This window comes from Pan paniscus, chromosome 6, assembly GCF_029289425.2.
Source record: "Pan paniscus chromosome 6, NHGRI_mPanPan1-v2.0_pri, whole genome shotgun sequence".
NCBI lineage: Eukaryota > Metazoa > Chordata > Mammalia > Primates > Hominidae > Pan > Pan paniscus.
In genome coordinates, this window is record NC_073255.2 from 110,367,879 (window position 1) to 110,388,217 (window position 20,339).

A 20,339-nucleotide genomic window follows, 5' to 3' on the forward strand; every position below is an offset into this window, starting at 1 on the left:
GATAGTTTATAGGTTTTAGAAGCCCGTGCTGTAGCAGGCGAGTGATAACAGGCTTCAATCCCTTTAAAGCCTGTTGTGGGATGGGATACTGGCATTGAGCAGGGTAAGGGTGATTAGGTTTTAATGGGATAGTAATGGGCGTGTGATCAGTTGCCAGGGAGGGAGTAGAGGTGTCCCATACTTGTGGGTTAAGGTCGGGGGATACGAGAGGAAGATACGAAAGAGGCTTTGGGTTGGGAAGAAGGGCGGCAATGAGATGTGGCTGTAGCCCAGGAATAGTCGGGGAAGCAGATAATTTGGTTAAAATGTCTCGGCCTAATAAGGGAACTGGGCAGGTGAGGATAACTAAAAAAGAGTGCATAAAAGAATGTTGTCCAAGTTGGCACCAGAGTGGGGGAGTTTTAAGGGGTTTTGAAGCTTGGCCGTCAATACCCACAACAGTTATGGGGGAAAGGGAAACAGGCCCTTGAAAAGAAGGTGATGTGGAGTGGGTAGCCCCTGTATCGATTAAACAGGGGATGGACTTAGCCTCCACTGTGAGAGTTACCCGAAGCTCAGCATCCGTGATGGTCCAGGGGACTTCTGAAGTGATCGGGCAGTGTCAGTCTTCAGCCGCTAAGCCGGGAAGATCTGGGAAGGAGTCAGTCAGAGAGCCTTGGGCCAGAGTTCCAGGGGCTCTGGGATTGGCTGCTGGGTGAGTTGGACAGTCCGATTTCCAGTGGGGTCCTGCACAAATGGGACGTGGCTTAGGAGGAATCCTGGGCTGCAGGCATTCCTTGGCCCAATGGCCAGATTTCCGGCACTTGAAGCAAGATCCTGGGGGAGGTGGTCCTGGAGGAACGCCTGGCTGCTGCAGTTCAGGTGTTTTGAAGTTCTTGTTTGCTGGAGATGTGGCTGGGGTTTCTCTCAGAGTTGAGGCAAGGAATTGCAACTCAAATACGTTGCTACTTGGCTGCCTCTACTCTATTCTTGTACACCTTGAAGTGAGGTTAATTAAGTCCTGTTGTGGGGTTTGAGGGCCAGAATTTAATTTTTGGAGCTTTATTTAATGTTGGGAGCGGATGGGGTAATAAAATGCATATTGAGAATAAGACGGCCTTCTGACCCTTCAGGGTCTAGGGCTGTAAAGCCTGTAAGGGTTGTTGCCAGATGGGCCATGAACTGGCTGGGTTTTTATATTTGATGAAAAAGAGCGTAAACGCTAACTGATTTGGGAGAGGTCAGATAAAGAAAAAGGAGCATTAACCTTGACTATGCCTTTAGCTCCAGCCACGTCTTTAAGAGGAAATTGTTGGGCAGGTGGGGGAGGGCTAGTCACAGAACGAAACTGTAAGCCGGACTGAGTGTGAGGAGAGGAGGTGATAAAAGGATTATAGGGTGGGGGAGCAGAGGCTGAGGAAGAATTGGGACCTGGCTCGGCCTGGTGAGGAGCAGCCTGGGGAGGAGGGGAGAGTTCAGATGGGTCTGTAGCAAAGGAGGATTCAAAGGACTCAGAGCTTGGGGTGGAGACTGAAGGAACAGACAGGAGGAGAGAAAGAAGAAAGATTTGGGATGAGTCGCATTGGGAGCAGAGACTAGGGAGGGACCAATGTGTAAAAGAATGCCTGGACGTCAGGCATCTCAGACCATTTTTCCATTTTTCCACAAAAATTATCTAGATCTTGTAGGATGGAGAAATTGAAAGTGCCATATTCTGGCCATTTAAAGCTATTATCAAGTTTGTACTGCAGCCACGCGGTGTTGCAGAAGAAAATAAGGCATTTAGGTTTTAGGTCAGGTGTGAGTTGAAGAGGTTTTAGGTTTTTAAGAACACAGGCTAAGGGAGAAGGGGGAATGGAGGGCAAAAGTTTGCCCATAGTGAAGGAGGTAAGTTTAAAGAGAAAGGTAGAGACACAGAGAAAGGGGTGGGTGAGCAGCCAAAGCAGGCGTCCCCTGCTTTTGCAGTTGACTTACCACCAAGGGAATGTGGGTGAGTGACCAAGGCAGGTGTCCCCACCGTGATCAGACACCAATGGAGTGTGGGTGAATAATCAGGCAGGCGTCCCCGCAGTGATTAAACACCAAGGGAAGACTGTCTTCCCAAGTCCATGACTGGTGCTGGAGTTTTGGGTCCATGGATAAAATGTGTCTCCTTTGTCTCCACTAGAGATGAAAAAGAACTGGAATTGGAAGGACAGGGAGATTGAAGGGTAGTGAGAGAGGGAGTTTGAAGGGTAGCAAGAGAGGCTGGAGAAGAGAGTGAAAAGACTGCTTACCTGATTTGAAATTCGGTGAGCTGTTCCTTGGGCTGGTTGGTCTGAGGACCCAAGGTTGTAGGTGGATGTCCTCACAGAGTGAGGGCAAGGACAGGGGACTGGTCTCCTGAAGGAGTCCTCCTATCCCAGGTTTTGGCACCAAATGTCATGAGTGTCCGTGTGAAGAGAGTCCACCAAACAGGCTTTGTGTGAGCAACAAGGCTGTTTATTTCACCTGGGTGCAGGCGGGCTGAGTCTGAAAAAGGAGTCAGCGAAGGGAGATAGGGGTGGGGCCATTTTATAGGATTTGGGTGGGTAGTGGAAAATTATAATCAAAGGGGGTTTTCTCTTAGGGGCAGGGGCGGGGGTCACAAGGTGCTCTGTGGGGGAGGTTTTTGAGCCAGGAGGACTTTCACAAGGTTAATCGCTCAGTTAAGATGGGGCAGGAACAAATTACAATGGTGGAATGTCATCAGTTAAGGCAGGAACAGGCCATTTTCACTGCTTTTGTGATTCTTTGGTTACTTCAGGCCATCTGGATGTATACGTGCAGGTCACAGGGGAGGATGGCTTAGCTTGGGCTCAGAGGCCTGACAGTCGTTTTATCTAAATCAGCGTGAGACCAAGGACCCTGGTGTTCCTCCAGTCATTGGAGCCATATCATTTGTGTTCTTAAGACCAAAATACATGGGCAAAGATCCTACTTGATTCTTACAATTTAAAAATCTCCCAGTTAGTAAACAAAGGCCTGGTTTGAGTCACCACAATATAGTCATGGCCCCTGACCTAATTCTCACACCTAGGTCAGACTAAGAATGAAGAGCCAGAGAAAAGGCCCTGTCATCACATCACAAGTTCTTGCCATGAATCTTCTTTTCTCCAAGCCTTCTTCACAGGATCCAAAGGCACCAGACACTCGGGATTATCAGACACTGTGTATGCACTAATTCTTGGAGACCCAGAATTCCACTGTGACTTCCTATCAGAGTGAAAGCATTACTGCTACATTGAGGGAGTAGCCCTTACAAACAGTGGAGACAGGAAATCTTCCAAGGGAACAGAATTGTTAAGTAACATATCTCCTCCATTCTGTCAGGAGGTAGAGATGTCTGATATAAAAATCTATGCTGATTCACAGATAGTGGCTAATAACATAACCAGATGACCAGAAATTTGGAAAGAACACAACTGGGTATGAGGTCTGGAGGAAAAGTATGCCCAGAGTTCTTGGAATGGGCCCAAAGAATCAGAATATTTGTGTCCTATGTGAATGCTCAGTTAAAAGCCTTCAGTGCTTAATAATCAAGTGGTCAAGATGACCTCTGTATGGATGTCAATCGGCCGTCTTTTCCAGCCACCCCAGTGCTTAAGATTCATGGTCAAATTGGCCAAGAGTGCAGGGATGTGGCCTCCACAATGTGGACTTCCCCCTCACCACAGCTGACATGACAACCCAGCTATATTGACAGCCTACTTGTCAGCAGCAGTGACCAACCAGGCAAGTCCACACCCAGGAGAGAACAGCCCAAGTCTGACGGCAGGCTGATTACATCTGATCCTCTTCTATCACAGAGCAGGCAGCAATTTGTCCTTCCTGGAGGGGACACACCTTGGAATTGTATTTGTTTTGTATGTTCTCCAAATTTTTACCACCACCACCTTTCATGAACTTACTAAATGGTTTTTACATTGTTTGTTAGGCTATCCCATAGACATTGCTTCTGATCATGAACCTCACTTTATGGTGAAAAGAGGGCAGGTATGTCAGCTCAGTGATTTCATCAAAGAACTGAGAAACAAAGTGCAATGCAGGGTGACGCGTCTCAGTTTAATACTAGTGATCCACAAAGTCTTTGTTTCTATCCCCTGGGATTCTGAGCTTTGCTGGTTTAGAACCTTGAACCTCCTGGGATCAAGTGATCCTCCTACCTCAGCCTCCCAAGTAGCTGGGACTAGAGGCATACCATCATGCATGGCTAATTTTTTTTTTAAGAGATGGGGTCTCACTATGTTGCCCAGGCTTACTTGTATATTTTAATTAATGTTCTCCTTTTTGCTGTTCCCTTACCCCATTACTATATAGTTAAGATATTAGATACGCAGATTGTATTGATGGTGGCTAACTTTATAATTTAGTTCATATATGAGAGAATATCAAGATAAAATCATAACTGGAACTAGGAGAGGAATGGATGTCATTTAAATATCTTGGGCTTGGAGCTGGATGTAGTATAGTAGAGGGATGTGATTTCATTTCTGGTTGAGCGGATAATTAAATGTATTTGAATTATATGTAAATTTCACATTTTTTGATATACAAAGAACAGATAATTGTATCAGTAGGTAATAGGATATTTTATTTCAAAACAGTGAAGAAGCTGCTAAGCATAAAATTTGTCAAATGCTACAAAGGTGATGAATATACAACTGGGAATTCCAAGAAATTTAAATTTAATTACATTCTTTATTATCTTTTCCTCAAAAGAAATAAATTAGTTCCACCATTTGGCTAATATTATTTCATTAAAGACTGAATTTAGATTTTAGGAAATAAAATATGGAATCTGTTATAATGTCCCAATTTATACTACAGTATTAATCTCAATCCTGATCATTACATAATTATAGCATTTACCAATCTGTGATTTTATAAATTAACCAAATTTGTTAAATTAAGAAGAAATTCATAGACACCATTTTTTTCCTGTTACAACATATGGAAAAGCCATCAAAAAACTTAACAGAACCAAATCAAAAAGAAGTATATTTTATGCTAAAGTTACTTTCTGTCCAGGTCGAAACATTGTTCCACTTTGATTTTTTCTCCTCTTTGGATTTTGAAAGCTTTCATATCTGAAAAAAGAGATAATTTAATATGTATAAATACTACCATTACAAAACAAAAGATAATGGATTGTTGGCAAACACAATTATATTTTAAGAAATGAACGGGAAATAACAAACTAGAAAAAAAAAATTCCAGTCACAGAAATTAAAAAGAATTCTTACAAATAAAGTTGCACTCCAATAGAAAACGGAGCAAAGGGGATGAAGAGACAAGTTAGAAAAGATAAAATACAAATGACAATAAATAATATGAAAAATTATAACTTCTACAGTTTAATCAAAGAAATGTAAATTATTGATATCATTTTTCTAAAATCAAAAGGGCCAAGTTTAGAAAAATACTGCAACACACAATGTTAGTGATGGTGCAGTATATCTGGCAGGCAATTTGGCAATACATTTCAAAAGCCTTAAAAAATGTGAGCTCCCTGTTATACAATTCCACCTCTATCCCAGTGAAACAATTAGATATGTGCATATATTCAGCTGCAAGAATGTTCATTACCACATTGCCTGGGAGCAATTTAAATGTCTAAAAATTGGATATTGTGGCATAGCTACACTATATAATGACATTTAAAAACAATAAAGTAGTTAACATTTAAAATGTAAAACACTTTTCAGGATGTATGTGGATAAAGGGGGGGACTGCTATATAGCAATATGTACAGACTGTTCTTATCATAATAGGAAAACATATATAAGCATATAAACAAATATGCTTTGGGAGGTGGTGGGCTTAACAGAAATTTGTTTCCTTATTTTTCCTTACCTCTGTTTTCTGATTCTTCTTTAATAAATACATAGCACTAACGTTATGTACACATACATACATACTTCAAAGTACTGCAAAATTAGATAACAAAAGGTAGCAGCTTCTAAAGACCAGGAATAAACATCTCTTAAATTGAATTACACTGAATCATTGACCTAGAATGGTTCCCAGTCCATGGGTCTCAGATGCATAGGTGGCCATAAACTCAATTGCAAGGATCCTTTAAATCCAATGTATAACAAATGTGGTCCACAAATGAATAAATCTGAATGTATTTAAATGTTCTTGAGATCAATAAAATATTAATATAAATTATTTTGAAGGCAAAACAGGTATTTTTATAACAAAATTTTATAAACTATACATGAGAATCACTTTCAACTTTTAATTTTCCTTATTTCTTCGAAGTTACTAAATTTTTTTTTTTTTTTTTTTTTGAGACACAGTCTCGCTCTGTCGCCCAGGCTGGATGGAGTGCAGTGGTGCAATCTCGGCTCACTGCAACCTCTACCTCCTGGGTTCAAGCAATTCTCCTGTCTCAGCCTCCCAAGTAGCTGGGACTACAGGCGCATGCCACCACACCTGGCTAATTTTTGTATTTTTAGTAGAGATGGGGTTTCCCCGTGTTGGTCAGGCTTGCCTCGAACTCCTGACCTCAGGTGATCCACCTGCCTTGGCCTCCCAAAGAGCTGAGATTACAGGCATGAGCCACAGCACCCAGCCCAAAGTTACTAAAATTAAATGAGTCCATTATGAATAATTCAAATATAATCAAATGAACTGGTTAATGAAAACTCAATTTTGACTTCTGTACTTCTGACATTTTGGGGTTTTTTAATGCATAGCTACGACACATATTTTTTGAATTAGCTTTTAAATATTCAAAATATTTTTATTTTAAACATGAACTTTAAAGGTTTAAGTGTAATACTATGTCACTTGTAATAGTAGCTGTACTTCCAAAACAGAATCTGTTACTTACAGCTCAGCAAAATTCTTCCAGTCATCTTCACTAATGGATGGTCTTGTGTGACCAAGTGCAGTCATTAAATGTGACTGACTAATAGCCAGTCTGGTTTTGATTGGTCCTGCTTGGTTAATGGATTCGTCCTCCTTAAGTAAAAAAAGAAATTGACAAAGAGTTAAATTAAGGATGTAAAAAAAAATGTGGTAGTCCAGTTGTTACTTCTTATTGTCAGTTTTTTCAAGAGACCATACGTTCTCTTCCTTATAAGATAATGAAACATTGAAAGCAAGGAAGCACATAACCATGACTGAGTTAATGTGTTCTGGTCCCTTGTTTATAAATATAGCTCGTTTATAAGTCAAAGAAATATATATCAAAAGGGTGAAACAATTTTTAAGAAGTTTTAACAATTATAATGAGGGGGAAAAAGCCATACTCCACTTTGGCTCCGGTATCTGCCTTTGATAATACTGATATCTGCCCTCAGTTGATCTCTTTGTTCTTGTGTAAGTTCTTGGCAACCCTCTTGTGAAGCTGTCCTTAACACTGGAGGCTGTGAAAACAACTGGTCTTTCCCAGGAACTCCAGGCAAATCCTGAGTCATGGAGCTTGGTGCAGAGAGACATTGTGAGCTCTGCATGGTAAATTGTAGTAATGAAAGATGGAAGGAAGAGGGGGAGAGAAAAAACTATGTGTTTACCAAATATAAAAATTAAACATTTTAAGCAATAAAACATTAACATAGATAAGTATACATGTTAATTAACTGAAATTAAGCAAGCTGAAAAGTTGTTCATCTTCTATAAAGGTTCACTGATACCTGTGTTATAGAACCACCATCAAGTGAAAATTGCCATAACACAGGGTAGGTTTTTTTTAACTTTGTTGCTTAAATCCAACACACTAATGCCCAAGGACAGGTTTCTTCATTTTCAGAAAGTAAAGTTATACTAAGTTTCTGGGACATTTCTAAATAGAATAAATTAAAAACAGAATTAAAGACTAAAATTAAACCACCACCTTACTGTTCTTGGGAATAAAAATGAATTGCTTTTATATTTTTAAAGTCTGAGTTAGGCTAGGCATAGTGGCTCACACCTGTAATCCTAGCACTTTGGGAGGTCAAGGCACGCAGATAGCTTGAGCCCAGGAGTTTGAGACCAGCCTGGGCAATATAGTGAAACCTCATCTCTACAAAACATACAAAAATTAGCTGGGCATGGTGGCATGTGCCTGTAGTCCCAGCTACTCAGGAGGCTGAGGTGGGAGAATCACCTAAGCCCAGGAGGTCAAGGCTGCAGTGAGCCATAATTGTGCCACTGCACTCTAGTCTGGATGATAGAGTGAGACTGTCTCAAAAAAAAAAAAAAAAAGCCTAAATTAATAAAGCAAATGTACAAAAAACCAGGAAACATATAGATAACCAAACACATGTACAGATGTTACATGTACCAATAAAATTACAGTGAACCACTATTAATTTTTAGAAGAGATGTTGAATGCTAGTAGAACAGTGATACTGCCCACATTTAATCAAAACACTTTCCTGTTGAAACATTATCAGTACACTTCATTGTGCTTACTATGCAGCAAAAGTATCACAGATAACATTTTGTTTTCAGGAATTTCTTACATTATTGTATCAAATTATTCATTATCCTCAACTGTTCATGATAACAGAATTTAAGTTGACTATAAAATGGAACTGCTCCTAAAGATGTTTTAAAGCCACTAGGTAAGAGAAACCTCAAAGAAACCAAAGGTAATCACAACCACGCGCTACTTTGGTTCCTTGCTCCCAGCCCTGTCTTGAAAATCTTAACAAGGAATGCAAATTACCAATTAGTGTAAGCAAGAAACAAGACTATTTTACTGAAGAACCAACCAACCAGGAAGAATATGTGGGGCTGGTTAGGAGAGAAATCACTGCAACTTTACACCAACATATAGCTTTATATTTCAGAACTGTATAATGATGACTGCACAAGATACCAAATCAGAAGAGGTTCCATTTCCAAGTTCTGATTCATAAGAGCTTCCAAAGTAGAGCCGGTACATATTGAATTTTGATTCATCTGGAAGGATCTCGGACATCTCTAAAGAAACAAGGGACTGATCTAAGCCACATTCTCCATCTCCAGCTGAATCGTCAGAGCCACTGCTATGGTTAAGAAAGACCATTGAAGACAGACTTAGGTCACTATCAGAGCTGGAACTTCCATCCTAAAATACACAAAAGGACAACCAGTTTAAAGATGTAAACAATTTTAGTCTCAGAAATAAATAATAACATAGATAGCATTCTATTAGAGCAATACAAGAAACTTAGAAGCATTTTTCAAAAAGCTCATTAATTCTCTAACGGTTTTGAGGCACGTGGTAAAAATTTAACTATTAAAATATAAAGACAAGATAGAATGTGTAGATAATTTACCAACCATCCCCCAAGAAAGTCTGTAATGAAGCTAAGACTCAGACCTCTGGGCTTTATTTTTATGTCTCTGACTTTCCATTCATACTTTTCTACTCCAAAATGATGAATCAACCATGTTATAGAGTGCTTTCTCATTATAGAGAGCTCTACAAATACACACCTTTCTGGTAGTAAAGGGAGAGGGAAGAACTTCAATGGCTTGCCAAAATAGCAAAAACCTAGGGAGTTTCTGATTTAGAAACTGTAGGTTCTGTAGACATTCCAAACAAATGTGGTAAAGAATAATAGAATAATCCTTCCTAGAAAATATATGGTAAAGTCTATAATGTAACAGTTCAAATATCTACTGTAAATATTAAAATCATAATACTGTCTTTAGAGAAAAGGCTGATGCTAGGGCTGGGATACAGAAAGTACAAGATAAACCACGAATATTTTTCTTTTTTGGGGGCAGGGTCTCATTCTGTCATCCATGCTGGAGTGCAGTGGCACAAGCATGGCTCACTGCATCCTGGATTTACTCAAGCGATCCTCCTGCCACAGCCTCTCCCAAGAAGCTAGGACTACAGGTATGTGCCACCATGCCCAGCTAATTTTTAAATTTTTCATAGAGACAAGATCCCACTCTGTTGTCCATAGTGGGTACAGTTTGTGCAACCATGATTTGGTCTCAAACTAGGCCCAAATGATCCTCCTGCCTTGGCCTGCCAAAGTGCTGGGATTACAGGCGTGAGCCACTGCACCTGGCCAAGAATAACTTACTGTATCTGGAAGTGAGGAAGTGATTCAAGAATGATGAGGACATGTCATAAAGATACAGGAACCATACAAAAGGGGCTCCTATTGGCCAGATTGGAACAATGTGAGCTTCAAAACAACAACTTTAACTGATTATTTTTTAAAAGTTAAAGTACAAACAAACTAAAAACTCTAATTATTTTTGTTTGTAGTATTTAATTCATGGTATCCCAATTTAAATAATATCCTTGCAAACACCAACATGTTTTTGCCAATATTAAGGTAATGTTAAAGAAACAGACATCAAACTTCATAATTATAAATTCTCTGCAAAACCCATATTCCAACTATGGAACATTTAACTAAAGGTAAATTTATGTTTCTATACAGTTTTATCAAAGTTGTTTAAAAAATAGCATTTTTTAAGGTGGAAATTTTGACATTGTACTTCTTTTATCACTCATAAAATGTCATAACAACTTCCTCATATAACTTGCCTGGAGTCCACTCGAGAGCAGCATTCCATGTAAGGCCTCCAATTGGGCATTGTAAAGTAAAGCTTTCAGATCAGCTCCAGTAAAGGAGTCAGTTACTGATGCTACATGCTGAAGGTCAACATCATCTGCCAGAGGTAGAGAGTCACTGAGGACATTTAAAATTTCAAGACGTGACACCTGAAGAGAGAAAAATTTACTTAACAAATAAAAAATAAAATTAAAAATATTATCTTAAATTGTGTATCTTATGATTTTCTTCATAAATTAATCTTATATATCTAAAAAGCTTTATAAGTAAGTTGAGAAATGTACCAACAGCCTACTATTTATCTTCCTTGGAATTTTTTCCCCAACAGAAATAATATATATAGGAAAATGAATGAAAATCAAACACTCTTAAGGCTGGGCATGGTGGCTTACGCCTGTAATCCCAACACTTTGGGAGGTTGAGGCGGGAGGATCACTTGAGCCCTGGAGTTCAAGAAAGCCTGGGCAACACAGGGAGACCCCATCTCTATACAAAAATTAATAATAAAATTATCTGGGCATGGTAGCGTGTGCCTGTGGTCCCAGCTACTCGGGAGGCTGAGGTGGGGAGATTGCTTGAGCCTGGGACATAGAGGCTGCAGTGAGTTGTGATCGTACCTGTGTACTCCAGCCTGCGTGACAAAGTGAGACCTTGTCTGAAAAACAAAAACCCAAAAACCTACAAAATATTCAGTGTAAATAATTTCTTATTCACACAGTGCTTATTTTCTAGATTTAGGCAAGTGTGCCAAGAAGGTATTTCAAAAGGAAAATCTAAATAATAGCTACATGTAACATATATACAGATACTTTATACCTTTGACTATTCATTTGTCTATCTGTTCTTTCATTCATTTATTTGTTTGCTTCTAAATTGGAGAATAAGAGTTGGAACAACACAGGACAAGGAAGAGTTGAAAAATTATCTCTATGAAACCTGCTTACATGCTTACGATTCACATGCTTGATTCTGTATCAGAGTTTTTTTTTTTTGACAGGATAATGGAAGTATGTAATCTTTGAACAGAAGATAATGTGAAAATATAATACATTAGGTTTCTTGCATTTTTTTTCCCCCAATCAGCCAACACAGAAGGATTACAAAGTTTTCAGACTTGCACTGGGCCAAAAAAAGGCTTTGCATCTAATTCAGAATCTTTTTATGCTTTGAGCAGCAAACAGTGGCTAAAGCTTTTCCCTAAGAAAGCTGGTCTTCTAAGGACAATTGCCATTACCTGGCAGAAGTAAAGCTCACAAGGAAAGAGTGTAGCATTTGTTGGGTTTTGGACTCTAAATATGAAATTGTCACCTGATCAGGAGGAGGACAGTATACACATTTATCTAGTCGACCAGGCCTAAGCAGGGCAGGGTCAATCAAGTCAGGGCGACTAGTAGCAGCCAATACATAAACACCTAGAGGAAAAAAGAACATTTTTTTTACCAAAATCTGATGACATGATGACATTTTGTTATAACATTCTATTTCTGTATTTATAATTATTACCCTGTAAGCCTTCTACTCCATCCAACTGAGTCAGCAACTGGTTAACTACTCGGTCTGTAACTCCTGTATTATCATGACCCCGCCGAGGAGCAATGGATTCAAATTCATCAAAGAAAAGAATGCAGGGCTTTGCAGCCTGTGCTCTGGGAAAAACAAACAACATTTCATATTTGAATCAGGCTTCATAGTTGGCAAAGTGATTTCATATATATATATATAAATGTATTTATTTTATGTATTTATATATATATACTTCTTTTAATTTTTACAACAAACCCTTAAAGAAGGCAAGTTGTATGTAATTACATATAAATACATATAAATGTATTTATATATATTTATGTATTTATTTTAATCTTTACAACAAACCCTTAAAGAAGGCAAGGCATATGAAATTACCCTTGTATTCAGTAAACTGTTGAGGTCAAGGTGTTTATTAAGACCCATGCCTTCTGGATAGACTAACAGGGATCAAAACAAAAACTGACTCTTAGTCAATAAGTCAAACACTTTTGATTCCTATTACAAGTAACCATTTTTATATTAATATATACTTATTGGCCACCCTTCCTTCTTTTGTGAAATGCCTATTCATTTATTTTGCCCATTCAAAATTTGGAAAGCTCATTATGTTGGTACTGTTTTGTAAGGGCTCTCTATAAAATATATTTTCTTTCTTTTACTTTTTTAATAATTTGAACTTTGACTTTGTTTTATTAATTTATTAACAAATTTTAATTCAAAATAAGTGAATATTAATTCCATATCTGGCAACAGGTGGACTAGATGTCTGGCGAATAACACCTAATATAAAACACCTGTCACGGTGATTGAAAAAAATCAACAGCTATCTCATTAAATGCATGGCAAGTAAAATATATCTTCTGGGGCCAAAAATAGACCAGAATTATCTGCTACTTGAATGTTTGGCAAAACTCTCCTAGAAAACTGAGTCTGATGTTTGATTTGTGTAAAGACCTCTTTAACTTTTCTAACTCAATTTTTACTAAGTTATAGGACTACTCAGATTTTGTTTCTTTTTTGCTCAATTTTGGTCAATTTTGTTTTTGTCTATGTCACCTAAGTTTTCAAATGTATTGGCATGAATATTTTCATAATATTCCCTTATTATCTTTTACATTTCTGGGATATCTTTAGCTATGTTTCCCTTTTTATCCCTAAAATTGTTTATTCATGCTTTCTTTTTTCTTAATCAAACTTGTTAGAGATTTGTCAATTGTACTCGGTGTTCAAAAAATAAATCTTGGCTTTGTGAGCTTCTCTGTTTTGTGTTTCATTAAACTTCATTCTTATCTTTATTATTTCCCTTTTAACGTATTTTTTAGTTTATATCTATAATTTTCCTAATTTCATGAGATAGATACATAAGTGGTTAACTTTCAACCTTTTTTCTTTTCTAAACATTTAACACTATAAATTTTCCTTGAAATCAGTTTTGCAACATCTAACAATTTTAATGGATAGTATTTTCATTATCATTTGCTCCCAAATATTTTCCACTATAACTTCTCTTTAACCCAGGAATTACGTGGAAGAGGTTTATTTTGTTTATGCTTTTTCCTGGTAAACTCGGTGGTGAATACATGAAGTATTCATTTTATTATTCTTCCTTAAGCTGCATAAGTATTTTATGTATATTCTCTTAACTGTATACTTTATAATAAAATTTTTGGAAGAATAAAACAGTAACTTTTATTTTAAAACTCCCCATAATGCTATCACATTTGAATAATTATTTTCATCCTTAAATATCATCTTCTGTATTCATATACAGTTTTTTAATATATGCAAAATAGTTACACTCACTGAAATTAAATTGGCCAGATGGACTCTTGATTTATAAGAGATAAATTAGAAACTGGGGGAAAAAAGAATTTAGAACTTACAAAATTTAGAGATAAATTAGGGGCAATTATTTGCTTCATATAAGAATCTACTCTGAGATTTCTTTGAATAACCACTTCGATTCCACTTTGAGGAGTATTTCTATTGTAAAACAAAACCAAATAATTTCCAAAATTTAGTATCTAAAATGTTTTGTATTATTTGATGAAATAGAGAATCCACGTCCTCTAGCTTATTAATAATTCACATAAACCACAGGTTTCAAATATCAGTTCTTCAAAAAACAAGACCAAAAAAAGCACTGATTGATAAATAATAAGAGTCAGTTACTTTAAAAACATTCATAGGCTACCAACCTAATAAAAATATCCCGAACAGCTTGTTCACTTGCTCCAATGTATTTGCTGAGTAACTCTGGCCCCTATTGGGTAAAATAAAATTAGAGTTGAGATAAAATTATTTAAAAAGAAAATATAAATTTGGTTTCTGACTAAGTCTAAATGAATCATGGAAATCTTTAATATGATTAAATGGATGTCTTTTATACATTTTTAAAATTAATGTGTGCTAGAATAAATATCATACCACAAGTTCTATGCTTGATGCTTCTGCCCAGAACATTTTCCCCCGGATATTCTCATGGCTTGTTGCTTCATTTTATTTAGATCTCTGCCCAAATACCACCTCTTCAGAAACCCTTTCCTGCCAAGTCCATCTATGTTACTCCAAGCCTCCTTACCCTGCTTTTCTTCCTGCATAGGACTTACCACCACCATCTGACAGTGAATTATATACTGAATGTGTCTATCTGCTTGATGTCGCTTTCCACTAGTAGAATGTAAACTCCAAAAAGACAGTTTTGTTCACTGCTGAATCCCTTGTGCCAGAAACAGTGTCTGCCACATAAGTATTGGATAATAGTTTTTCCAAGTGAATAAGTGAATGGTGTAAGAAGGGACAAAGTCCCATCTATCTCAAATTTTAAAAAATGTGTAGAGATATGACTTTAATCAGCATCTTCAATTACTGAAACAATGTATTTGCATAGGAGTTAAATAATATATCATTTTTAGAACATGTGGGAAAAGGCCAAAAAAAAAAAGAGAATATATAATCTTCCTTAAAAGCCAACTGAAAAACCTTTCGAAATAAATTTCCCTGCATATAGCAAAATCAATAATGAGAATAGTCTTTCCTTAAATTGGGATCTTAAAAAAAACCTGAATAGGTCCTAAAGTCATCTCTAGTGAAAAATCACTATCTCCAGAAGACCAACTACTGATCAGGATATGTGACCAAAATAAGGAATTTCTAATATTCAACCACATAAATATCTATTAACATAATAATATTTAATTACATTTCCTCAATACAGTCAGAGAACTATAGGACTAGAGGAGGGAACAAGAAATAACTAAGGCAAGACGGGGCACGGTGGTTCTCGCCTGTAATCCCAGCACTTTGGGAGGCCGAAGCTGGTGGATCATGAGGTCAGGAGGTCGAGGCCAGCCTGGCCAACATGGTAAAATCCCGTCTCTATTAAAAATACAAAAATTCACCGGGTGCAGTGGCAGGCGCCTGTAATCCCAGCTACTCGGGAGGCTGAGGCAGGAATCACTTGAACCCAGGAGGCAGAGGTTGCAGTGAGCCGAGATCATGCCACTCCACTCTAGCCTGGTAACACAACAAGCCTCAGTCTCAGAGAAAAAAAAAAAAAAAAAAAACTAAGGCAAAATAACAGGAACAAGGCACCAGCCTGGCACTTTTAGTTTCTCCGTCATTGCCAGTTCTCAAAAAAACACGACAAAAGAGTAATTTACAACTGGGTAAAACCCAGTTATACATTACTAAACTGAGCTGGGCACGGTAGCTCACGTCTGTAACCCCAGAACTTTGGGAGGCCAAGGCGGGCAGATCACTCGAGGTCAGGAGTTCAAGACCAGCCTGGCCAACATGGTGAAACCCCATCTCTACTAAAAATACAAAAATTAGCCTGTAATCCCAGCTACTCGGGAGGCTGAGGCAGGAGAATAGCTTGAACCCAGGAGGCAGAGGTTGCAGTAAGCCAAGATTGCATCACTACACTCCAGCCTGGCCAATAGAGTGAGACTCCATCTCAAAGAAATAAAAATAAATACAGAAACAAATAAATAAATTACTAAACTGATTTATAAATCAAGTTTGAATAAGGCTAGAATAATACATGATTCCTTTGTCTTGGAATCTAATTGCCCTTTGTTAAACTAATATTGCTGATGTCTGAAATTATACAGCTAAGATACTGGATCTGTGACCACAATGACACACCAGTGGTGGACTGTGAAGCATTACCCAAAATGATCTGCTAGCATGCCCCTTAATTACCACACTCACCTTATACCTGAAAAAAACTTAGACCTAGTCTTACTTTGACACAAGCAATGGTGAGATATAGTCAAAAGTAACAGAACCATAAAAACCCCAGCTTCCTGCCTCAGTATGGTCTCCTGCCTCTAGTTGTCTACTCCCTTTAAGAATGGTTTGCCCTTTTATCTGAGCATTTATGTATAATTCTGTTCACAATGCATGAAGATTGCCTTAAGCAAGAACATCATAAGCCCTACAAGAGAGAGGTGGCTCATTACTCAATTTCATACAACTTTTAATAGATGGATCGCTGCTCCCACTAGCTTTCCAAATGTGAGACTAGCCCACAATTGAGAAACATAATGGTGTTGGTAAAGATGTGGAGAATCAGGAACCCCCCACACTGCTAGTGGGAATGGTGCAGTTGGTGTGAAAGACAGTTTGGTGGTTCTTTGAAAAGTTAGAGAATTACCCTAAGACCCAAGAATTCTACTCCTCAGTTTATACCCAAGAGAAATGAAAACATATCCGTGGAGAAATTTGTACATGAATATTTACAGCAACATTATTCATAATAGTCAAAAGGTAGAAACAATTCAAATGTTCACCACTGATAAGTGGATAAACAAAGTATGGTAACATTATTCAGTCATGCAAAGGAATGAAGTACTGATACATGCTACTACCTGGATGAACCATGAAAACATTACATAAGTGAAAGAAGCCAGACAAAAAAGGTCACATATTGCATGATTTGTTTTATATGAAATATACAGAAAAGGCAAATCCATAGAGACAAAAAGCAGATTAATGGTTGCCAGGGGATGAGCAAGAGGAGGAGTGGAATGAAAAAGTTTTGAAATTAGAGAGAGGTGGTGGTTGCATAGCATTGTGAATGCACTAAATGCCAGTGAATTTACACTTTAAAATGGCTAACTGCATTTATGTAAATTTTACCTAAATAAAAAAAGAAGATAAGTAGACAACATACCTTGACACTTATAAAATTCATTCTACTCTCTCGTGCAATTACCCCAGCTAGTAAGGTTTTTCCTGTTCCAGGCGGACCATACAACAGTATTCCTGTTCTTTGTCGTATGGGCAAGTTTGCAAATAATTCTGGATACTGAGAAACAAAAAAAAAAAATATGAAAAAGAGCTCAAGTCTAAACAGAAATGACTAAGTAGCAGCTAAAGATCAATGTATAGAAAAAAAATTCAGATGGTAATCACGACCACCTTTCTTTAGTAACAGCAAGTACAACAGTAGAAAATACAAATCCTACTAAAAACTGTAAATGAACTCAAAGGAACTACGACAAATTTTTTCCAATTAAGAACACATTCTATATAAAATGCATATAACTGCATCAGAACTTCTATTTTTCCTGTTTTATTAAAAGTACTACATTTAAAAAGTACAAACCAATCTTTTAACAAGTATAGTGCCTTTCATGGATATGCTTCATGGGGCAAGTTATGAGAGCTGTGTACATTTAAATCTATTCAATCAAAGATAGTAAAATATCCCAAGAGTCTCCAGGCTGAACAAATAATCGACTGCTTCTCAAGTTACCTTTTAAGGCACCACTGCTCAAGAACAAGAGAACTTTTTGAACAGGTGAGCCAAACATGAGGCTACTGTCTGCAATATCCTGGTCTCCTTTATTAGGTATGCCTATTTAGTTCCCTCTATTGAGAATATTCCCACTCAACTCTACCTCTGCTCCAATCTGAAAGAAGCCCAAAGTCAGCAGTTACGCATATAGTCTCCATGTACTGCATCTGGATGTACTGAATCTCCATGTACTAATGCTTGATGCCCCATCCCAGCATCGGGGTCATGATCCTGCTAGCTAGTACTTCCATACCCATGTTCTCTCACACTGGTTTTAATAGTCCTGGGCTGCAATCAACATGTCCCAGGCCCCAATGGCCACTGTTCCCAGGAGTTGCCATGCAGCAGGCTCCTTAACCCAGTTTTTTTTCTCACTCCTTTGCATGGGTCCCTGATCTCATGCAATGATCTTTGCCTCTCAGATCTCTGATTAAAACACACTACCTCCTAGACTCTACCATCTGATCTTCTGAAGAACAATCTAATTTGTCTCCTTTATCCTGCTATCTGCCTCGTCTATGCCTGCCAACTCTGCTTTTCAAGGACTGACATCCCGGGTCTGGAAATCTAGCTTCACCCATCAGTCCTGTGAACCTTGATAACTCTTCTACCTCCTAGTTTATTCCTATCCATTTCTGCTCAAATCCCAGCAGACAGTTCATCTTGCTTTACTACAATTTGAATGATTAAAGCAAACAGAATTATACATCAAAATGTATTTACTGTAACTATCACCTCAGCTTTCCATTATAAGCTTCTTATCGTCAAAGACTGCATCATACACATTAAAATCTGTCTGCCTGGGCAACATAGCAAGACTCCGTCTCTAAGAAAATTAAAGAGTTGGCCGGGCATGGTGGTTCATGACTGTAGTTCTAGCTACTGGGGAGGCTGAGGCAGGAGGATTGCTTGAGCCCAGGAGTTTGAGGTTGCAGTGAGCTGTGAGTGTACTCCAGCCTAGATGACAGAGTGAGGTCTCAATTCTAATAAAAAATTAATTAATAAAATTAAAATTTGTTAAAGTACCTAAAATAGTGTTAGATATTTATTTGGTAACTCAGTAAACACTTGTTGACTCACACGGAGATTGGGCAAGCTGACACATAAAGCCAAAGCCAATAATACAGTGGTTCTTCTGGGAGTAAGTATTCACTTTTTCTTTTTTTAAACATACCTTGGCAGGTAACTGGATAGTATCCATGAGTATCTGCCTAACTTCATGTAACCCACCAATCTTGTCCCAACCCAGGTCTCTAGGTTTATGCAGGTTGACACTTCGCAAAGACGCAGGAAGAAATCCGCGGAGAGCCTTTTGGAAGTCCAATGTTGTTAAAACTAATTCTGTTTAAAAATAAACAAAACTTCTTTTACTAGTTATATTCACTATATGAATTTTCAAAATATGCCATCATCTTAGCTGGAAACACTAATTTTCTACTCAAATAACTGCTTATTCAAATACTACAATGGAATATATTTAATTCTTGTCTTACTACAATTACATTTCTCCACAATAGAAAGAAGATTCCAAGTTTAGGTTTTAATAGTAAAACATACTTTCTCTGGTGGATATACTCTGACGAGAGAGTCGAGAATGTATGGCTCGATCCACAAGTACTGTAAAATCTCTAGCCACAAACCCTCCAGTTTCTTTAGCTACATGCTGCAGGTCAAGATCGGTGAACTTGTTTATATCACAGTCCAGTTTATTTTTTATTACATTACACAGAATTTCACATCTTTGTTCCTAAAGAAAAAAACACAAAATTCGAATTTCCAATTGTATTCAACTGTATATTTTTGAATGTACATTTGGAGAAAATCAGGTTGACAAATCTATAGTGACAGAAAGCAAATTGGTAGTTGTCTGGGGATGGAGCAGGGGAGGAATGGGTAGTAAAAGGGCTAGGAGACTTCTGGAGTGATGAAAATGTTTGTTTCCTTAATTGTGGTGATGGTTTCATGGCATCTACATATGTTAAAACTGATCAAATTGTACACTTTATGTGAGTTTGTTGTACTTAAATTATATCTTAATAAAGTTGTGAAAAAATCACATTAATAAATGATTGTCATTTCTTTCTCCAATAAGAAGCATTTTTAGTAATATATGGTTCCTTTAAGAATTTTTTTTTTGGTTCCTATAAAACTTATTTCTAAAAACATATTCAGTGACCAATATCTGAAATACCATTCTATTATCCTTAATAATAGATATAATACCTTTGTTCTTCAATAGCAGTTAACTAGCACAGGGTCTGAATGTTTAGGGTAGATGCTAGGTGAAAATTTTAAAGAATTTAGAATATGTTTGCCAGTCCTGGAACATATTTCTTTCAGCTCACTACCACTAAAACCCTCATGAGTTCCCAAAGGGGACTAAGTGCCATTATGTGATGGTGGGAAAAAAAAGTTTAATTAATGAAGTGTTTAAAAGCCATCTATCTATTTCTCTCTGTTCTTTCTCATTCAAAGAAATACCATTT

At 37.6% G+C, this 20,339-nt stretch overlaps 2 protein-coding genes across 14 annotated transcripts in view; one reads left to right on the forward strand and one right to left on the reverse strand.

Annotated features, from left to right (window-relative positions):
• Window positions 1–13,304, forward strand: part of GATAD1 (GATA zinc finger domain containing 1) — a 50,853-nt gene extending 37,549 nt beyond the window's left edge. For all 7 annotated transcript variants that reach the window (XR_010112626.1, XR_008625900.2, XR_008625902.2 and 4 more), the window contains one exon: window positions 8,787–13,304. The gene's annotated coding sequence lies outside the window, so the exon portion shown is untranslated. The remainder of the gene's footprint in view (window positions 1–8,786) is intronic.
• PEX1 (peroxisomal biogenesis factor 1) overlaps window positions 4,569–20,339 on the reverse strand; it is a 41,290-nt gene continuing 25,519 nt past the window's right edge. For 5 of the 7 annotated variants that reach the window (XM_003809737.5, XM_055114706.2, XM_008962005.5 and 2 more), the window contains 11 exons: window positions 19,411–19,600; window positions 19,028–19,194; window positions 17,227–17,361; window positions 14,246–14,310; window positions 12,024–12,166; window positions 11,829–11,932; window positions 10,493–10,669; window positions 8,816–9,046; window positions 7,260–7,457; window positions 6,839–6,969; window positions 4,569–5,087 (listed from right to left, as the gene is read on the reverse strand). In XM_003809737.5, the coding sequence (XP_003809785.1) occupies window positions 5,003–5,087; window positions 6,839–6,969; window positions 7,260–7,457; window positions 8,816–9,046; window positions 10,493–10,669; window positions 11,829–11,932; window positions 12,024–12,166; window positions 14,246–14,310; window positions 17,227–17,361; window positions 19,028–19,194; window positions 19,411–19,600 (1,626 nt within the window). In that variant the 3' untranslated portion in view covers window positions 4,569–5,002. Of the gene's footprint in view, window positions 5,088–6,838; window positions 6,970–7,259; window positions 7,458–8,815; window positions 9,047–10,492; window positions 10,670–11,754; window positions 11,933–12,023; window positions 12,167–14,245; window positions 14,311–17,226; window positions 17,362–19,027; window positions 19,195–19,410; window positions 19,601–20,339 lie in introns of those variants that run through there. The other 2 variants (XM_055114705.2, XM_034964446.3) reach the window with 2 other exon arrangements.